General features: G+C 32.5%; 1 protein-coding gene across 1 annotated transcript; it reads right to left on the minus strand.

The window, feature by feature from the left end:
* Positions 1-7982: 7982 nt before the first annotated feature.
* LOC145120627 (transcription factor VIP1-like) lies at positions 7983-10739 on the minus strand. The gene is made up of 4 exons (XM_079056428.1): positions 10108-10739; positions 9499-9631; positions 9182-9266; positions 7983-8425 (listed from the first exon to the last, which is right to left on the minus strand). Exons 1-4 carry the CDS (start codon positions 10665-10667, stop codon positions 8184-8186), a joined length of 1020 nt encoding a protein of 339 aa, XP_078912554.1. The 5' UTR covers positions 10668-10739; the 3' UTR covers positions 7983-8183.
* Positions 10740-22690: the final 11951 nt, after the last annotated feature.

The following is a 22690-nucleotide window of genomic DNA, read 5'->3' on the forward strand; positions in this document are numbered from 1 at the left end:
AAAATAAAAGTTGATTAAGGAAATTAATATGCATTTATTATTGCATTTAAATACTATGTGGAATTAATAAAATAGAAAAACCATAAAATGACATGTGGAATAAAAATTAATTCAAAATAACCACAAAATGACATTTTACAAATTGAATGAGAGTGTGACAAGTGGCAAAAAACTCTTCATTTATTAGAGTATAATATATATATATATATATATATATATATATATATATATATATATATATATATATATATATATATATATATATATATATGGAATGCTCGTGCGTTGCAGCGAGTTTATTAATCATATATTTTCAATATCATTTTTGTAATTACACATGGACCAGTCCTATAATTTGACTATTACACAAAGGGCAACTATTGTAATTTAATCTTACATATGAAGTATTTAATCTTACTCACAAGCCTAATAAGCTTGTGAGTGAAAGCATAAAAAGCTTCTGAGTGCAAGCCTAAAAATTTTGTGAGTACGAATGGTATCCTCGGTTGTTTTCTTCATGGGCGAGGCCTCTAAAAATTTTTATTATGTTGTGTTATTCTTTTATTTATGCTTCGAGTTGTCATCTATCCCTCGGAATCTACCTTGGGAGTCCCTTTTTATATGAAAGACATTTTGACATAAAAGACATTAACTTATAAGTACGAGGTGAATTAGGTTTTTGGGAACTCTTTCCAATCTATGTGTTACATCTTTTGAATGTTTTATTTTTAAGTTTATGTATTTATGATAATTATAGTAGTGTACTTTTAATGGTTGCAATTTTGGTAGAAAAAACCATCCTCCATCTCACCTATTTTTTCTATTTTCTGATAACGTATATGTACACTGCAAATGGATTTAAACAGTAGCTTATATTGTCATTAAAGTGATGTTTGGATATATATATATATATATATATATATATATATATATATATATATATACTAGGTATGAGAAACATGTATTACATGAGTTTATTTAAAAGAAAAAACTAAATATAAAATTCTAAACATTTGATAAGTTTGAATTTATAAGAAAAATGAGAAAAATATTGAATTATAATAATTAAAGTGTTTTTTTCTCTAAATTTAAACAAATAATTTAGATAAATAAATAAAGGAAATTAATGAAACTTTAATTTAGTAATTTTGAAATTAAAATAAAAGTTGATTAAGGAAATTAATATGCATTTATTATTGCATTTAAATACTATGTGGAATTAATAAAATAGAAAAACCATAAAATGACATGTGGAATAAAAATTAATTCAAAATAACCACAAAATGACATTTGACAAATTGAATGAGAGTGTGACAAGTGGCAAAAAACTCTTCATTTATTAGAGTATAATATATATATATATATATATATATATATATATATATATATATATATATATATATATATATATATATATATATATATATATATATATATATATATATATATATATATATTAGGAATGCTCGTGCGTTGCAGCGAGTTTATTAATCATATATTTTCAATATCATTTTTGTAATTACACATTGACCAGTCCTATAATTTGACTATTACACAAAGGGCAACTATTGTAATTTAATCTTACATATGAAGCATTTAATCTTACTCACAAGCCTAATAAGCTTGTGAGTGAAAGCATAAAAAGCTTCTGAGTGCAAGCCTAAAAATTTTGTGAGTACGAATGGTATCCTCGGTTGTTTTCTTCATGGGCGAGGCCTCTAAAAATTTTTATTATGTTGTGTTATTCTTTTATTTATGCTTCGAGTTGTCATCTATCCCTCGGAATCTACCTTGGGAGTCCCTTTTTATATGAAAGACATTTTGACATAAAAGACATTAACTTATAAGTACGAGGTGAATTAGGTTTTTGGGAACTCTTTCCAATCTATGTGTTACATCTTTTGAATGTTTTATTTTTAAGTTTATGTATTTATGATGATTATAGTAGTGTACTTTTAATGGTTGCAATTTTGGTAGAAAAAACCATCCTCCATCTCACCTATTTTTTCTATTTTCTGATAACGTATATGTACACTGCAAATGGATTTAAACAGTAACTTATATTGTCATTAAAGTGATGTTTGGATATATATATATATATATATATATATATATATATATATATATATATATGAGAACCATGTATTACATTAGTTTATTTAAAAGAAAAAACTAAATATAAAATTCTAAACATTTGATAAGTTTGAATTTATAAGAAAAATGAGAAAAATATTGAATTATAAAAATTAAAGTGTTTTTTTCTCTAAATTTAAACAAATAATTTAGATAAATAAATAAAGGAAATTAATGAAACTTTAATTTAGTAATTTTGAAATTAAAATAAAAGTTGATTAAGGAAATTAATATGCATTTATTATTGCATTTAAATACTATGTGGAATTAATAAAATAGAAAAACCATAAAATGACATGTGGAATAAAAATTAATTCAAAATAACCACAAAATGACATTTGACAAATTGAATGAGAGTGTGACAAGTGGCAAAAAACTCTTCATTTATTAGAGTATATAATATATATATATATATATATATATATATATATATATATATATATATATATATATTAGGAATGCTCGTGCGTTGCAGCGAGTTTATTAATCATATATTTCCAATATCATTTTTGTAATTACACATGGACCAGTCCTATAATTTGACTATTACACAAAGGGCAACTATTGTAATTTAATCTTACATATGAAGCATTTAATCTTACTCACAAGCCTAATAAGCTTGTGAGTGAAAGCATAAAAAGCTTCTGAGTGCAAGCCTAAAAATTTTGTGAGTACGAATGGTATCCTCGGTTGTTTTCTTCATGGGCGAGGCCTCTAAAATTTTTTATTATGCTGTGTTATTCTTTTATTTATGCTTCGAGTTGTCATCTATCCCTCGGAATCTACCTTGGGAGTCCCTTTTTATATGAAAGACATTTTGACATGAAAGACATTAACTTATAAGTACGAGGTGAATTAGGTTTTTGGGAACTCTTTCCAATCTATGTGTTACATCTTTAGAATGTTTTATTTTTAAGTTTATGTATTTATGATGATTATAGTAGTGTACTTTTAATGGTTGCAATTTTGGTAGAAAAAACCATCATCCATCTCACCTATTTTTTCTATTTTCTGATAACGTATATGTACACTGCAAATGGATTTAAACAGTAGCTTATATTGTCATTAAAGTGATGTTTGGATATATATATATATATATATATATATATATATATATATATATATATATATATATAGACACACTAGGCATGAGAACCATGTATTAATGAGTTTATTTAAAAGAAAAAACTAAATATAAAATTCTAAACATTTGATAAGTTTGAATTTATAAGAAAAATGAGAAAAATATTGAATTATAAAAATTAAAGTGTTTTTTTTCTCCAAATTTAAACAAATAATTTAGATAAATAAATAAAGGAAATTAATGAAACTTTAATTTAGTAATTTTGAAATTAAAATAAAAATTGATTAAGGAAATTAATATGCATTTATTATTGCATTTAAATACTATGTGGAATTAATAAAATAGAAAAACCATAAAATGACATGTGGAATAAAAATTAATTCAAAATAACCACAAAATGACATTTGACAAATTGAATGAGAGTGTGACAAGTGGCAAAAAACTCTTCATTTATTAGAGTATATAATATATATATATATATATATATATATATATATATATATATATATATATATATATATATATATATATATATATATATATATATATTAGGAATGCTCCTGCGTTGCAGCGAGTTTATTAATAATATATTTTCAATATCATTTTTGTAATTACACATGGACCAGTCCTATAATTTGACTATTACACAAAGGGCAACTATTGTAATTTAATCTTACATATGAAGCATTTAATCTTACTCACAAGCCTAATAAGCTTGTGAGTGAAAGCATAAAAAGCTTCTGAGTGCAAGCCTAAAAATTTTGTGAGTACGAATGGTATCCTCGGTTGTTTTCTTCATGGGCGAGGCCTCTAAAATTTTTTATTATGTTGTGTTATTCTTTTATTTATGCTTCAAGTTGTCATCTATCCCTCGAAATCTACCTTGGGAGTCACTTTTTATATGAAAGACATTTTGACATAAAAGACATTAACTTATAAGTACGAGGTGAATTAGGTTTTTGGGAACTCTTTCCAATCTATGTGTTACATCTTTTGAATGTTTTATTTTTAAGTTTATGTATTTATGATGATTATAGTAGTGTACTTTTAATGGTTGCAATTTTGGTAGAAAAAACCATCCTCCATCTCACCTATTTTTTCTATTTTCTGATAACGTATATGTACACTGCAAATGGATTTAAACAGTAGCTTATATTGTCATTAAAGTGATGTTTGGCATATATATATATATATATATATATATATATATATATATATATATATATATATATATATATACACTAGGTATGAGAACCATGTATTACATGAGTTTATTTAAAAGAAAAAACTAAATATAAAATTCTAAACATTTGATAAGTTTGAATTTATAAGAAAAATGAGAAAAATATTGAATTATAAAAATTAAAGTGTTTTTTTCTCTAAATTTAAACAAATAACTGAGATAAATAAATAAAGGAAATTAATGAAACTTTAATTTAGTAATTTTGAAATTAAAATAAAAGTTGATTAAGGAAATTAGTATGCATTTATTATTGCATTTAAATACTATGTGGAATTAATAAAATAGAAAAACCATAAAATGACATGTGGAATAAAAATTAATTCAAAATAACCACAAAATGACATTTGACAAATTGAATGAGAGTGTGACAAGTGGCAAAAAACTCTTCATTTATTAGAGTATATAATATATATATATATATATATATATATATATATATATATATATATATATATATATATATATATATATATATATTAGGAATGCTCGTGCGTTGCAGCGAGTTTATTAATCATATATTTTCAATATCATTTTTGTAATTACACATTGACCAGTCCTATAATTTGACTATTACACTAAGGGCAACTATTGTAATTTAATCTTACATATGAAGCATTTAATCTTACTCACAAGCCTAATAAGCTTGTGAGTGAAAGCATAAAAAGCTTCTGAGTGCAAGCCTAAAAATTTTGTGAGTACGAATGGTATCCTCGGTTGTTTTCTTCATGGGCGAGGCCTCTAAAATTTTTTATTATGTTGTGTTATTCTTTTATTTATGCTTCGAGTTGTCATCTATCCCTCGGAATCTACCTTGGCAGTCCTTTTTTATATGAAAGACATTAACTTATAAGTACGAGGTGAATTAGGTTTTTGGGAACTCTTTCCAATCTATGTGTTACATCTTTTTAGTGTTTTATTTTTAAGTTTATGTATTTATGATGATTATAGTAGTGTACTTTTAATGGTTGCAATTTTGGTAGAAAAAACCATCCTCCATCTCACCTATTTTTTCTATTTTCTGATAACGTATATGTACACTGCAAATGGATTTAAGCAGTAGCTTATATTGTCATTAAAGTGATGTTTGGATATATATATATATATATATATATATATATATATATATATATATATATATATATATATATATATATATATGAGAACCATGTATTACATGAGTTTATTTAAAAGAAAAAACTAAATATAAAATTCTAAACATTTGATAAGTTTGAATTTATAAGAAAAATGAGAAAAATATTGAATTATAAAAATTAAAGTGTTTTTTTCTCTAAATTTAAACAAATAATTTAGATAAATAAATAAAGGAAATTAATGAAACTTTAATTTAGTAATTTTGAAATTAAAATAAAAGTTGATTAAGGAAATTAATATGCATTTATTATTGCATTTAAATAGTATGTGGAATTAATAAAATAGAAAAACCATAAAATGACATGTGGAATAAAAATTAATTCAAAATAACCACAAAATGACATTTGACAAATTGAATGAGAGTGTGACAAGTGGCAAAAAACTCTTCATTTATTAGAGTATATAATATATATATATATATATATATATATATATATATATATATATATATATATATATATATATATATATATATATATATATTAGGAATGCTCGTGCGTTGCAGCGAGTTTATTAATCATATATTTTCAATATCATTTTTGTAATTACATATGGACCAGTCCTATAATTTGACTATTACACAAAGGGCAACTATTGTAATTTAATCTTACATATGAAGCATTTTTGAAATTGCAGTATTACATAAGCATTATTTATGTAATTTCGGTATTACAAGGACCATTTGTGTAATACATTATTACACATGGACATTTTCTATAACTTTATCTTAAGTAGGGACTGTTACTATAACTTCTTTTTACACATGGACTATTTGTATAATTTCTCTATTACACACCGACCATTTTTTACCATTTCTGTAAGGACCGATAGATCATTTTGTACGAACTATTTCTGTAATTTTTTCAAACATAGAGACCATTAGGTAAACATAATTTTCACACATGGATCATTCCTATAAAATTTTTGAAACACAGACACCATACATAATTTTACATGAACCATTTCTATAATTTTCTCAAACATAAATTGCATTTTTATAGGTTTTTCAAAGGGACCATTAGGTAATTTTTTAGGGACTATTTTTGCAATTTTCTCAAACATGGGAACTAATGAACAATTTTACAAAAATATGCCACCGTTTCTATAAGTTTTGTGAAATATAAAGTCCATTTTTGTAAATTATATATTAGATAGGGACTATTTTTGTAATATTGTGAAATATAAGGACTATTTTTGTTATTGTGCTAAGGAATGGGCCATTTATGTAGTTTTATGAAACATAATTTTTTTAGGAAGGGACTATTTTTGTAATTTTATTAAATGTATGATAATTTCTGTATTTTTATGAAACTCAAGATCCTTTTCTGTACACTTGTGAAAGATAGGGATTTTTTTTGTGAAATATAGCGTTCTTTTTAAATTATATAAAAAAGTAGAGGCTCTCCTTAATTTTGCCCGGCAAATAAAAGAAGTATAAGAATTACTTCAATTTATCACGGCCCATTTATCAAATACCCCGAAGTCCATTTTTTTTTCGTTATTATGTTTTCTACCAACATAATTTGATTCATAATATAATAAAATAACCTTTTTAATACAATAGATTTAGGTTTGGTTAAACTTTCAAATATAAGCTTTTAATTTGCCTTTGTCAACATACAATTTCAGTTATGAGTGGTAAAACTAAAAGAATGTTAGATATAAAAAATAAACAAGTCAATAATATGTAAAAAGTGTATTATTTCCGTATAAGCAGAATTTTACAAACACAAAAAACAACTTATCAGTTTATTGTCTTTTGGATAATAACTAAACCAAATATTTTTTAAATACATTTTGATACTACGTATATATTGCATATGTATAAGATGATAAACACTTTTATAGAAAAACATAGCTTGTTTTTAACAAATGTTATTTTTTCGTAATTCGTAACATTCTTTGGGTTCCAAATAATACAATTTAGTTTTTGAAGACAAAAGCTTAACGTTTTTACGTTTACAAATAGTGACATATTGATTTCGTCATAATTTTTATTGTAGTTCATTATATTTTATTTTTTTCTAATTGTAGTTTTGGCAAATTTTATTAAACTATAATCTACAAATAAAAAATAAATTTTTATATTGGTGTCACAGGGTCAGATGTGAGGTTGCAACGATGTCCAGGAGTTGTCATATTGATTGATAATTTACGTTTTAGAAAAGAATATATTATTAGTCATTTCAAAGGGAAATGATATATTTATTTATTTTATATTTTTCATTAATCAAATTAAAAAAAAAAAAAAGCAATAATTTGACTTTTACACCTCTCATTTTAACCGAAAAAATATATATATATTATTTTTATACCTCTCATTTTAATTAAAAAAGAAATTAATCATGATAAAGAAGGATACAAAACACGTTTTTAAAACCAAATTCACAGTTGACTTTTCAAAGTCAAACCTAAGCATCATCATCCCAAGTTTCATAAAAAAAAAACTTTTAAGTTATATATAACAAATAACTATCACATGCGTCCACACATCCCATTTTTATCTACAAAATGATATAATACCAAAAAGCCCTCAAAGCCCAAATGCACCCGAAAATGTTATGATATTTGTTAATTAAAGTCCATGAAGGTCGGTTTGGGCGGGCGGTTAGTGGCGGCATCAGGCGGTCGAATCTGCTGTTGTGGCGGCTGTTGAGGGTTCTGATTGCCAAAGTGATGAAATGTTTGTTGGTGTGATGAATATTGAGGCGGCAATGAGCGGTGGTGGTGGTAGTTCATCCCGTTAAGTGGCGGCAGTTGACCGGTCTCGATTTTGAGCCGCTGCACTTCTGCTCTTAGGGTTTCGTTCAAAGCTGTTGACAAAAATAAATGAAAAAAGAAATTATGTAAATACAAAGTAATTTAACTTTGAAATTACAAAAGTTAATAGGGATGAATGAAAAAAAAATAGAACATGCTTTCATTTGTTTGTTTAAAAGCATTTTTCGGGTCGATTAAAATGACACAACTGTTAAATATTAAAAAAACATAGCGACTATTACATTATTTTTATCGTTTTTTTTTTAATTTATAACTACACTTCATAAAAATAAAACAAATATCAAATATGAAATTAGTTTAAAACAACAAATTAGAAAAGGGTGCTTTATAAAACATTTCAAATATTCGAGGATAAATTATTATTACTAGAAAAAAAGCTTATTCATTAGAGAAGATTTATAAAGACAGCTTTTTGTTGATGTTACAAAACAAATAAGACATTATAGATGCTCTTAGAGTACAATGTCCTAATAAGAAAAATGGTAAAGATACAAAGCTATAATTTGGTCGATTTTTAAAAGTACAACGCCTTAATAAATATTTAAGAAAACGTTGGATACTTGAGGAAAGTGAAAGGCAAAATTAAATGAGAGCAAATTCCTAAACAATTAGGACTCGATGGGGAAAAAAAACAGTTACTGGATTTTCTCTACCAAGTTTTTCTTAATGTATTTAAGTCAAAAATGAACAACAATATATAGCTTATTGGATTTAGTCATGTTCTCATTTAAGTCCATTAAGTCTTTTTATCTTTAAAATGAATAATTATTAATTATGATAATAATTACCATCTCTAAGTTTTGCTTGTTGTTCCAAGGCTTGTAACCGCAGCTTGAGCTCTTTGTTCTCAGAAGTTAGTCCACTTGTATCACGCTGCATCACAATAAGAAATAATTATATAAGTAATAAATTTATATCAAATTTCATGTCTTTCCTTTCTATTTTTATTATTCGTTCAAAAGTATTTTAATGTCTTTTTAATTACTATCAAGTAACTCATTTAAGTCCATTAAGTCAATATTTTAAAGTTACCATTTCGGGGACATGACAAGTTTTTTCTAGGGCTAATTTCAATGATGAGGGTATTTACGTCTTTTACACATACCTGGAGCATTGTCACTTGGGTAGACAATGTTGTTGCCTCGTTTTGAAGGGTCTGTACTTTTCTCTCCAATTCACTTGTATACCTTATTTTCCTCTCCTTTGAACGTGCAGCTGATTGTCTATTTGCAAGAATTCTACATACAAACCACAAAATCATACAAAATTGAATCAAATATCATACCATTCAGGCATTCACCAATATGTAATGAAATTAAACTTCAATACTAATCGGGCATTTGTTTGGATACATGTTTTTTAAGTGATCGGTAGAATTTGATTATGTGTAAAAATGTAACTAAATAGTCGAATAGTCATAAGCAATTTTACTCTAATTATCAAACTAACAATCCTAAAATGATAATCATAAGCAGGTAGGTAACCTAAACATTATAGATTAAAGTGGCAATAATTACGTCATCACTTTCAAAATGCATAATTTAAACACCCCTTAAGCATAAGAATGATGAGAAACAATAGATCTTTTGAAAAGATGAAAACTTTTAGCAAATTGCGTAAGTTTGTGAAGGAATCGATCGTTTAAATTGCACCCAATTGAAGAACTAACAAAAAATTTAGAAACTTTGAGAGAAAATAAGGACACGATCGAAACCTTTTAGCTCTCTTGGGATCGATCAAAGCAAGTTCAGCTAGTTTATCAGGGGCAAGTGCTTTCTTCGAATTATCCAACATCATCAACATCGAATCCCCTTCAAACGACGATGCAGCAGACCCATCCATCGAATTACTATGCCTATGACGATACCCACCGCTCGCCTCAGCGGCGGAGCTTAAACCTAACCCATCGAAGAAGTCAGCGTCCACAGAGAGGCTTCTGATATGATTAACGGGTCCCGGCGGTCTACTCGCCGTCGATTTGACGGCGTTGACGTCGGAGGACTCTCCCTCTGACTTAGACGATGATTCACCGGTGGTTGTGGGGATGGGAGCGTCGGATGAGAGAGATGGTAAGTCGATGTTGGCGAAATTAAAGTCGGCAACAACATCATCTAGAAGGATGTCTTCGTCTGGGAAACGGAAGAACGTCTCTGACTGGGCTCGGCGGTGGTGGGCGCCTCGGTTGGGTGTTTCAGGCATCTGTTCGATGTCCATCTGTCCACCGCGGTAATATGAGGCGGAGGCGATTGGTTTTCCGGCGAACTTGGGGTCCATAAAAGCCAGCACCAGTTTTTGGGCAGCGGCAGGTGAAGTGCAGGCATGACACTTCTTGTACCATGGAGAGATATTGAGAGGAAAAAAAGGGAGCGCGTGTTTTCCGATGTCGAGGCAAGGGTGTTTTTGTCATTTTACAAGATTGTATTTTATTTTTTCATGTCTTGTTATAATAAAATAATCAAACACTTTTTAAAACATGATACACAAATTAAGTATTTTTCCATTTAATGATACCAAAACATTTAACATCGTGTATAGTTTTTGTAAGATGTTATATTATATATTCAAAAAATGAATTTTTTTAACAAAAAGCTTCAAATAAATACTTTTATAATAATTTTCTGTAATCACGATATAAAAATATAATCAATTGTAATTTGGTAGTAAATCGTATGCAGAAGAAGAGAGTATCTTTACCTATAAAAAGAAGTTTTTTCTTTAATTTTACAAATCTTAAACCGCAAGTGATGTATTATTATCTCTCAAAGCTCTATTTGTGGAAACGAAAAAAATAAAAGCATTAAGTGTAAAAAATAGTACATCATGTCAAAAAAACAACTTCGTGAAGGCCATTGCATTTTCATATGTCAAATCAACGACATTTGAGGTATGCATTTGTTTTTGATGTATTTATGGAATTCTCTTACATCGTTTGGGAAACATCTAATTATAAATTCTATTAAAGTTTATAGTAATGGGAGATTATTATCCAAATATGATATCGTAGATCTAAAATTTCTTTTTGTCTTGACGAGTTATGACCAGTTTTAGAGTGTGAAGAGAGAGGGGAGGTTCGGGACGGAAATGAAATGAGAGAGAGAAATCGAGTGTTTGTGGTGGCCGGCCAGAGCTTGGTCGTCGAAATCTTGGCAGGAGAAGGTGGAGCAAGAAGGAGGTGTTGCAATAATCTTTTGTTTTGGTATGAAATCTCTTTCATCTAGCCTTCATTCTTCTTATTTTTTTCACTAAAATACCAAACTTCACCACCACAAACCACCACTGTCACCGATGGTGGTAGTCAACATTCAAATTTCATCTAGCCTACAATCATCTCATCCCCACTATTAAATAGTGGTGAGGTCATGTGACCTTCAATTTTCATGGATTAAGATTGTAGTCAACATTGTTCTTCCTTACCCTTTTAGACAATGTTCTTATTGTGAGGATTTACACCATCCTATGACCACCTTATCACCACCATGTCATCGCCACTTCATGGTGGTTGAGTGGTGCTCGCTATTCAACCTTTACTTCAGTGATTAAGTGTTTAATGAGTTTGGAATATATGTTCCCCAAAAGGTATGAATGTCTAGTTTCGTCCATCCAAAGAGGTTGATTTAGTGTTATCTACAATTGTATATACTTTGCATTCAATGCAAACTGATCAGCAAAACCACCGATCACATTAGTTATTTGTAAACTTCATAATTAAATATAGGAAACTCCAAACTACATGAGATTGTGGTCTATAACTTTGTAACAATGTCTAGTTTCTCCCCTCAAAAGGTTTTACCCTAATTCCATTCCCAAGTTGGATGAAGTTGTCATTCTTTGCAGTATGGTCCAAAAAGATGGCTATTTGCAACAACCATCTTGTAAAATGTGTGTAACACCAAGTTCCATGTATAATTGCTCTTGTGATTTTTGGCATTTAAGACTTAAAAATATGAGGTTTTTGGTGGCCATGACGTGGTGGTGAAGCCCCCACGACGTGGTCTCACCCGATGAAATGTGCTTTCATTTTGGACTCCACGACATAGCAATGGTAATGGCCACGACATGGTAGCGACCAACATTCAAAACCCTAATTTTTTGGGTTTGAGGCCCTATTTTAATAGATGTGATGGCTAGGGTTTGCTCATCCCCAGCCTCCATCACCTCCCTTTCGTCCTAAACAAACCCTAACCTCCATTTTTGAGTCTTTGAAGCTTTTTAGTGGCTTTTGGTGATATTGAAGGAGAAGAAGGTGTCCTTTGAGAGAAGATCCAACAAGCAAGTTCCCCCACCACCTTATTGCACACATTTTAGACTTTTGTAAGTCCTCAAGTTCATATATTTGTGTACTATTCTTCTATATCTAGGTTTTTCATGCACTTTTCTCCATGTTTGGGATAGCTTGAGTGGATGGATTCTATAAAGTTGGCAACTTTATGGATCCTTGAGGCCCCTTTGAGGTTTAATGATCCAGATCTGAAGTTTGGTAGAGTTTTGGTTCCATGCATGAGGTTTTGACCTCATTTTCACCATTTTGACCTAAGTAGAGTTCAAGACATGCATGTACATAAAGCAAGGGTTTTTATGAAGCTTATGGACGTTAGGAAGCCTTCTGGAAGATATAAGAGTGTGGCCTAGTGGATTAAGGGCTTAATCCATTAAGTTGTCCAATAGCAGTTTTCACAACATGGAGACTGCAGACCACATCGTAATGAAGGGGGTTTCTTGTGACTATTTTCCTTGGACTATTGCCACAACGTCGTGGGTGGTATGGTAACGACTATTTTATCATGGAGTTACCACGACGTGGTGACCAACTAGGTTGAATTTGAACGTTGACTTTGATCGTTAACTTTTGACCAAGTTCACTTTTGGTCAACTGGATTGTTTTAGTGTATAGATTGAGGATTTGCCTCTGATTGTTGTATATGTGACTTGTAGCACCCGTCCTTACTTCGTGAGAGCTGTGATGTTATCTGCTAGCATGCGAGGTGAGTTTTCTCACTATACTTTGTATGACAATATGTATCCTTGTGTGTAGGGTGTTGTTATGTTGTAGTGATTTGTTAGTGTGGTACATCTGTTATGACTACCCGTGTTTGTTGGTTATTGTTTGTTTGCATATGTCGACATGTTGTGGTTGGGTTAAGGTTCCTTGCTTTGTATTTTAGGCCAAGATACCTGGGCGATCCAATTGATATTGTAGGCCCAAGGAGAGCAGTCCAACCCCGTGTTGTTGGCTCAGGAGTGTAACACCAAGTTCCAGGTAAATATCATCCTTGAATTTTAGAAATTCAAATCTTAAATAAATAAGTTTTATGGAGACCACGATGTGGCAAAGGATGCACCATGACGTGGTCAAGGCCAGATGAAACACGCATTCATTTTCACCCTTACGACGTGGAATGATGGTGGCAACGGCATGATGGCGACCAGGACGTAAACCCTAATTTCCGTGCCTTAAGCCCTATTTAAGGGATGTGATGAATAGGGTTTGCACACCCTCAACCTCCATCACCTCCTTTTTGACCTATAAGCACCCTTAGCCTCCATTGCTGAGTTCTTGAAGTTTTGTGGTGATTTTGGTGAGAAGAAGAAAAAGAAGAAGGCATACTTTGTGAGAAGATCCAACAAGCAAGCTCATCCTCCACCTCCTAGCTCATCTTTTGGAAAATTATGAGTCTTCAAGTTCCAACCTTTATTCTTCATGCTTTTAGATCTAGGTTTCTTTGTCTTGTTCTTCATGTTTGGGTTAGTTGGTACGGTTGGAGTCCATAAAGTTGGCAACTTTTTGGACCTTTTAGGTCCTCTTATGATTATATGTCCTAGATCTGAAGAATGATTGAGTTTTGAATCCTTGCATTAGGTTTTGATCTCATTTTCATCATTTTGACGTAGCTAGATTTTAAGACATGCGTTGTACATGCATGTATATAAAGCATCGACTTTTATGATCCAATAAGTGTGAGAAATACTTTTGGAAAATATGGATAGGTAGCTTGAAGGATTAAGAGCTTAATACATTAAGAAGGCCATAACAATTCCCACGATATGGAGGATTGGCCTCCACGATATGATGGCAGACAGTCTCTGCGATTGTTTTGTCCTGAGGCCACCACAACGTAGAAGAAGCTTGGCCACGGCGTGGCGGTGGACTGTGAGACTTTTGAATGTTTACATTAACTTTGATTGTTAACTTTTGACCAAGTTGATTTAAGGGTTTTAAGGCCATAGATTGATGGTTTGCCTCTATTCGATGTATAGGTGGCTCATAGTGTTAGTTCTTGTCTTCGTGTGGGTGGTGTTGATATATGTTAGCTTACGAGGTGAGTTTCCTCACTATACTTTGTATTGCAGTATATATCCTTATGTGTAGTGTAACATCCATTTTCTTGGATGAATCTAATTAGGGTTTCAGAGAGTCAAAATGTTGGATTTTTGGAGAAAAAGGGGTCCTCACGTTGTAAGGCATGGAGGCTCACGACATGAGAAGGGCTGGATCAAGATCCTATCCGGGACTGAGCTCACGACGTGAGCAATAAGAGCTCACAACGTGAGGAGCGCTGCAGACCAAACCCACAAAGTTTTAAGGTTTCCCATGTATTTAAGCTCCCTTAATTCGGTTTTAGGGTTCATTTCTCAGCCTTCACCTTCCTCTAACTCAAAAAACCCTAACCCTAATCGATTTTAGTGATTTTGGACCCATTTTGGTGATTAGGTGGCTAGAAGAAGGAGAAGAAGAGGTGTTAGGGTGTTGGTTCAGCAAGGAGGCTTCATCATCCTCATCTTGTGCACATTTTATACCATTGTAAGTGTCCAAGATTCAATCTTTATGAGCTCAAATTGCTAAATCTAAGTTCTAAGCTCCTTTTTGCATGTTTATGTTGGATTGCATGCTTCAGATCCATGAAGTTGGCAACTTTATGGATCAATGAGTCATTCTCTATGATTTAGTCTTAAGGATCTGAAGTGTGTTTATAATTTATGAATCTTGATTGAGTTTGGGGCAATTTCTTGTTATTTTGACCTAAGATGGGTTTAGGACATGCATGGGGCATGCATGTCCATCAAGTAATCGTTTTTATTGGCCTTTGGAGTCCTTGTTAGCTTCTGAAAGAATTAGGATTGAAGGCTTAATGGATTAAGGACCTAAAATTTGGATTTTTAGCCTCAGACTGTTCTCACGACGTGAGACACAAGGTCTCACGACGTGAGAAGCGTTAACGTCCCGATTCTGGAGAGCTGGTTGGGGCTCACGACGTGAGGATAGGTTGCTCACATCGTGAGGCCAGCTTTGGTGGCATTTCTTGACTGAGTTGGCTGGGCTGAGTTGGGATGAGTGGGATCTGATCGAGTGAACTCTGACAACGTGACCAAGGACTGGTCAAGACGTGAGATGTGGTTTTGGGCCATATTGGGCCATAGTTTTCTGTCTATAGGTCTTCTTGTGCTTGGGACCATTTGGAGCCTTAGGTATCTTTTAGGATTTTAGGCCTCCTTAAATTAGGCTCGTGATGGGTTTTGAGCCCAATTAGGAAGTTGGGCCATATTGGGCTTTTGATGCTATTGATTTGGACCTCAGATGTCGGACCTAGTGAGAAAAGGGTAAAATGGACTTTTATCCTGAGTATTGGACAATCAGACTTGGATTCCAGCTATGGGTTGTGGACCAATTATTAATTTGGTAATATTTGATGATGTTAGCGAGGGAATTTTTCCAGATCGGCAGTCCGAGCTTTTATCTGAGATATTCGGCTGCTTAAGGTGAGTTTCCTCACTGTGTTGATGGGTCTAAGGCACCAAAGCCGACTCATGGTTTATTATGTTTAGAATGTTAGCTGTCTGCGTGACTCAGCATGTATGATATCTGATATGTATACTGGGTGGGGCCCGATGCCAGGCGGAGCCTGATGAGTATATTGTATGTTGATTATATGTATGTGTTTTTATGATTACCGAGTACGACCCGATACCGGGAGGGGCCCGATGACTAGTCTTTATGCTATTTATCTATGTGATTATGGCATGTGTTGTGTGCTTATACATTTATATGTTTATATGTTTGTATGTATACCGGGCGGGGACCGATGCTAGGCGGGGCTTGATGATTGACAGATCTGTATACCGGACGGGGCCCATTATATGTTTGATATGTATGGTATGTGGTATTTTGGGGAACTCACTAATGTTTGTGCTTACGGTCAGTTTTCGTTTCAGGTACTTCTGGTTCAAAAGGGAAGGGCCCGACTTGTTCGCAATGCATCCACCCATGTTTTTGCAATATGATGATTTTGGGATTTAACTCTGACGACTAGTTTATTATGTTACATTTTAAATGTATGATTAAAAGATAATTGATGTCTTGATCTAATTAAAACTGAAATTTTTTCCTCATGATTTTTGGGATGTTACATGTAGGGTGTGGTATGTTGTAGTGATCCGTTAGATTGGTGAATCTGGTATGATTACATGTGCTTTGTGTTGTAGGACAAGATACATGGGCGGTCCAGTGTACTGTAGGCCTCACGAGGTGGTCTATTCAGACTGTAGGCCCAAGGGAGCGGTCCAGATACTCTAGGCCTTGTGAGGCGGGCCAGTAGACCGAAGGCTCAATAGGGTGGTCCAGGAATCATGTAGGCCTTGTGAGGCGGTACAGGAAGATTGTAGGCCCATGTGTGCATGTATTGTATGTGTATTGTTGTGCGGGGTATATTGAGGGAAATCACTAAGCTTTGTCTTACATTTTTCGATTTAAATGTTTCCATGCACTTTATACGATCGGGGCAAGGCGAAGGCGTGATCATACACATCCTCATGTTGATTTATGTTTGAAAGATAATAATGATACTCTGACTTTTATTTTTTGTTTTGAAACAATGGTTGATTACTTTATGGGTTTTACGAAAATGTCTTTTGAAAAATTGAAACTTTTACTATGATTTTGGGGACGTTACAAGGAGAGCGGTCCAACTATATATTCTAGGCTCAAGAGAGCGGTCTAACTATACGTTGTAGGCTCAGAAGAGCGGTCGAGGCACAATGTAGTCCTTGCGAGGCGGTCCAGTCAAACTGAAGGCTCATGTGTGCATGCATTGTATATGTATTGTTGTGTGGGGTATTTTGGGGAAAGTTACTAACCTTTGGTTTATAGTTGTGGATTTAAATGTTTCAGGTACTTTAGAGGACCGGGGGAAGGTGAAAGCATGATTGTACACATCTTCTGAGGATTTTATGTTTTGGAAAAAGACATGTTTTGATAACTTTGATTTTATGATGTGATGATTTTGATGATACTCGGTTATGGAAACTACTTTATTATCTCTAAAAATGAATTTTTTTTCTATGCTTTTTTGGGACGTTATAACTTGTAATTAATTCTACAAATTTCCAATTTCCATGAGGTCTTGGACTGAGTTTAGAGAAAGAATTCTAGTTTAACATATATTTTTTCCAAAGAATGATCCTCATTCCTTTTAGGGTGTTGATCACCATCTGTGTAGATTGTTCCATCTTGTTGGTTGATTTGTATAGTTAAATTGTGACATTTATAGAAAAATCGTTAGAACATGTGTTTTATATCACGAAAAGTGTAACACATGGTTCTAGTAACAGGTATTATTTATAAGATATGAATCTTATGAGGAGAGTAGATGAAATAGAGCATGTAATTACTTTAAATTTAGAAATGCTATTTAGCAAAAGATAGTTAAGAAATGTTGTAGAGTTAGTTGAGAGGATTCCGTGGATATAAAATTTATCGAAAACAGAGTTCGTATGAGAAAGTTATTACCGTTTGAAGTTTAGATGAAAGTACGTTGCAATTTTGAGAAAAAAGTCAATAGAAGTGAATTCAATGGTCAACTTTTGAACCTCACGACATGGGGGAATGCTAGTCACGACGTGAGAGTAAGCTTGTCACGACATGAGAAACAATGAGTCACCGGAACGTTCGTGTAACGCCCTATTCTGAATCGTTTCCTAATGCGGGGTGGTGACCCAGAGACCGAGTATCATCAGGCTTAGGGACTTTAAGGAAAAGAGATTTAGACCCATTTGGGTGTGGGTAAGGTAATTGGGGTGATCCGGGAAGTTCAATTTGTGTTTTGGAGCCAATGGGTATTTCAGTAAAGTGTCAGTTCAGGCTTTTATGGAAATTGGATCTTTGTTCGAGAGGTTTTAAGGCATGTATGAGTTGATAGAAGTGTAGAGCTTCTCGTTACCTTTCATGGATATAAGGATCGTCGGAAACGCACTTAGAAAGAAGAAGTTATGGACTTCAAAAGTTTTAATGGTTTTAGGGTGAAACCGGGTACGCAGGGCATACACAAGTGAATGCGGGGCATACAGTGGCGTACGCTGGGCATACTGGACAAATTGATCGCGGGTGGCCTAAAGAGTACGTTGGGCGTACCAGAAGTATGTTGGGCGTACTCCAATCAGACCCAAATCCTATTTTAGGGTCTTGGACCCTATTTAATCTCTTTATTGTTGGGTTTTCTATGCTACAACATCCTATGGTTCACATACAACCCTAGATACCTTGGATCTATGTTTTCACTAATTATACATGTAAATGGTTTCCAAGGCATTAAACCTATAACTAGCATGCAATTGGCATATACCAAATAAGATACTAGTTAGAGTAACAAACCTTTTATGTAGCTTGAAGTCTTGATGTATTTGGTTTTAAGAGCTTAGCCCCAATAGTGTGGAAGCCTCAAATGAAGTCACAACACATCATGGACAAAGGATGAAACTTGAGAGAGAATTCATACACACCAAAACCGTCCATATCCTCCAAAAATACATTACTGGTGATTTTGGCTATGGAGTAACATATTTATATGTGGAATTCCAAAGGTCATGGGTTAACCCAAACCCATACCCATGGGTTTATGATCCATGGTTCATGTGGCCCAACTCTTTATGTATCCATACATAAACTTGGTCCAACATGGATCATAAACCCAACACATATAAATATAACTAATTACCATAATTAGTCCCCATAGATTTAATTAGTCTCATTTGATCGCTAAATTAATTCCAAATTAATTATTGATCAATACTAATTAAAACATATGATTTCATATTAATATATTAGAACTTATAATATATTAATAAATCATATATAACCTTCTCTCAAGAGTCTATCCTAACAAATTGTCCTGATGATATGCAACCCAAATGGACCATGCTACTATCGGGTCAAGTACATACCAATAATATTTATGGGCTTAGACATCTAATCCAACAGTCTCCTACTTGGATAAGTCTAAAACTATTATTGCAAGTAAGACTCCAAAACTCGACTAGCAATCGTAGCTCTTAAAAGCCGATGTCGAACTCTGACCTAGTCAATGACGCGTCCATTAGATAAGGGATCATATATTCCTCCATTCTAGATATCATATGGACTGAGACATGGATTATAATCATTCTCTCTGTCCATTTTTTGTTTCCCGATTTCCGATTTATGACGACTGACTAATTGAACAAATCAAATCAGTCCAGGCTTGGCCAAGCTCTTAGGCGTGTCATCACTAAATCATCGAGGGGCCCACAGATATCGCTTTTATCCCTCCAAGGGTAAAAGGAATGGATAAACTTCGACCCAAATGTTCGCTTGTACTTACTCATCAAATTACACACAACGATATGTTTTATAACAACCAAGTTACTAGTTGCGTTTACATATGTCAATGTGCAACCGACGCGCAACTACAACTCACACATTTCCATTTGAAGAATATAAGATATTATCGTCTCATGATCACTCGTGATAAAATCCATGAAGTGATTCAAATGAGTGTGGGTTTAATCCAATACTCGAATCTCATTCCAGGAGCACTCATGAATGTTGCAGCAACTTTTACTATGTCTAAACACTTTAGACATCAACAAGCCCAATTCATGACAGTCTTGATTCATACCTACTTCCAAAGTATGATTGACTGTGGAGAGTTCGAATAACCTAGTTATTCGGGAAGTCAAAACATGCAAAGTGAAACACAAGAATAATCGAATCCAATATGGTCTCAGAACTTATGAATATAAATAAAACACCTTTTATTTATCACCATATTGATTACACATTATTCATTGTATAATGTTTCGATTTATCAACCTAATACTTGAATTAAAACAATAGTTATGCCATGCTCCAAGCATGCACACTATGTTTATCCAAACAATAGTTATGACATACTCCAAGTATGCACACTATGTTTGTCTATGATCCTTTCTTTGTGAAATAGACCAATTGAACATGATTCCAATGATATGCTCATTTCACAATCCAAAATCCTTAACGTAAATGTAAGAATACCAGATTCTTTGCCATTTACTGAAGTCTGTTAGATTCTAAACTTATATGCATTGATCCTCTTGTAATGACTATGCACAAAAGTCACAAAGACTCAGCAACAGACATTTACAAAGTATTCTAATGGAGAGCAATTCCATAGAAACGAAGTCTCACATTCAAAGTGCATTCCTTTGAACGTCCTTCTTGCATTAAGTTTTCTAATCTTACATAGATTTAAAGAATAAATTCCACCTACGGAAACATTTCCATATTCCATTTTGACTATCACTTCTGAACAAGAGTTGCCTCCTTTCAGAATATGTCAATATGGTCCTTCCAAAATTTACACTATACTTCCAACTTTCCATGAACAACAAATCTTTGGTAAACCTCAGATTGTCATCGACAATTGCTTAATCATTTTAGTCATATCCAGTTCTAGTACTTTTCCCCCCTTAATGCCCTGGGCATTTGGAAAAATTTAGAACAGATGAATATTACAGCACATGTAATCGATCCTATATCCGAAGCATATGGGACACGATTCATGATGTCTCACATAAAGACATGATACTAGACCAGTCTTTTGCTACAATATTTTTTATTTGCCATGTTTTCATAATTCGACTATGAAGAGGGATGTCGTAATCATAATCGAAATTTGAGAACGCAATATATATAGAATTTCCTTATGTTGAACCATTCCAACATAAAATTCATATATATTTCCTTGACTAAAGATGATTAAAATCTCAATCTATGCTTTTAGTTTTGAAATGAAGTATAATTTCCTCTCCCTTAATTATAGCAAAAAAAACTTTTCCCAATTGAAAGTTTTGTTTTCTATAATTAACATTGCTAACTTGCAACACTTATCATAATTGATTATGCTCCCACTAGCATAATAATTACTAGCACAACAATTTATGCTCCCACTAGCTTTGACATGTACTCAGAAATCAGATGGACTTCTAGAAATCAATACTTTATTGATTTTTTTACCAAAGTTCAGATTTCTGATATGAGATGCTTTGATAAGACTTTATCAATATCATACACCTTTCCTTAGATAGCTTACATGTGTGTCTAAACAATTTTATAACTATGAAAAGGGATGTCGTAATCATAGTCTCAATTGTTTAGACCTTTGCCATTTCTCACAAGTCCATGTTAGTTTGCCGGTTAACCACACACGCTCCACTAACGACTTTGAAAATGCAAATATCACAATTGCTATCTTCTTAAAATCTACTTAGTGAAAGTGTTTCCTCACCATCATTTTCATGAATCGGATAGAAACCTTATGACACTTAGATTTTATGGTGTATGTGTTCCTATCCATGTGAATTTTCCTTAACCACAAGAGGAGGTTAGTGAAAAATCCAAACTCATATGGACTGAACTTGTTCAATCTTAACTTCTTGCCACCTGGTAGCACAAGGGCCTACCATTGCTTCCAAGTAGTTATGCAAACAACTAAGAACTCATAGAACTCACATGCATAGTCAACTTTAACTGGAATGGGCACAGAAACAAGAATATGTCAACACGATGGGCTACAAACCTCAAGTCGTGTGCTAGTGATAAACAACAGGTTGTATTCCTGATTAGTTCTTGAAGCTTTTCAAGATCTTTAAGACTCCCACTGACCTCTTGACATATAAGATTCTCTTGTCAAGAACCATTCCTTGACAAAGCAAATATTCAAGAGTTAGTGCAGATTCTTATCAAGACAAACACTTCACACAATTGGCCTTAGTTGGTCTTTGTTTTATCCAAAACATCACAACTCACCAATTTCAAATGTACAAGAGTAGAAAACATTTTACTCTACATTAGAAAAGTGTTTTAAACCTTTCTTGTATTATGTCACTCGAGTTACAATCTTGGAGTATTACTCTAAGACTCAATTTTGGAACGAAGTATGATTTATCTTTTTGATTTAACCATTTCAACAATTCACGATTCCTCTTCTTAGTCAAACAAATGCACTAAGATG

This window comes from Lactuca virosa, chromosome 6 (assembly GCF_052849685.1).
Source record: "Lactuca virosa cultivar CGN04683 chromosome 6, Lactuca_virosa_CGN04683_v6, whole genome shotgun sequence".
Taxonomy (NCBI): Eukaryota; Viridiplantae; Streptophyta; class Magnoliopsida; order Asterales; family Asteraceae; genus Lactuca; species Lactuca virosa.

Bases quoted from the DNA above. Each gene is read 5' to 3' on its own strand.
- LOC145120627 (XM_079056428.1), bottom strand. From the start codon at position 10,667: ATGGACCCCAAGTTCGCCGGAAAACCAATCGCCTCCGCCTCATATTAC. The intron at 9,267-9,498 runs GTATGTGTAAAA...ATTGTGATGCAG, and splicing joins CCCAAGTGACAATGCTCCAG to CGTGATACAAGTGGACTAAC. The intron at 8,426-9,181 runs GTAATTATTATC...TTTTGTCAACAG, and splicing joins ACAAGCAAAACTTAGAGATG to CTTTGAACGAAACCCTAAGA.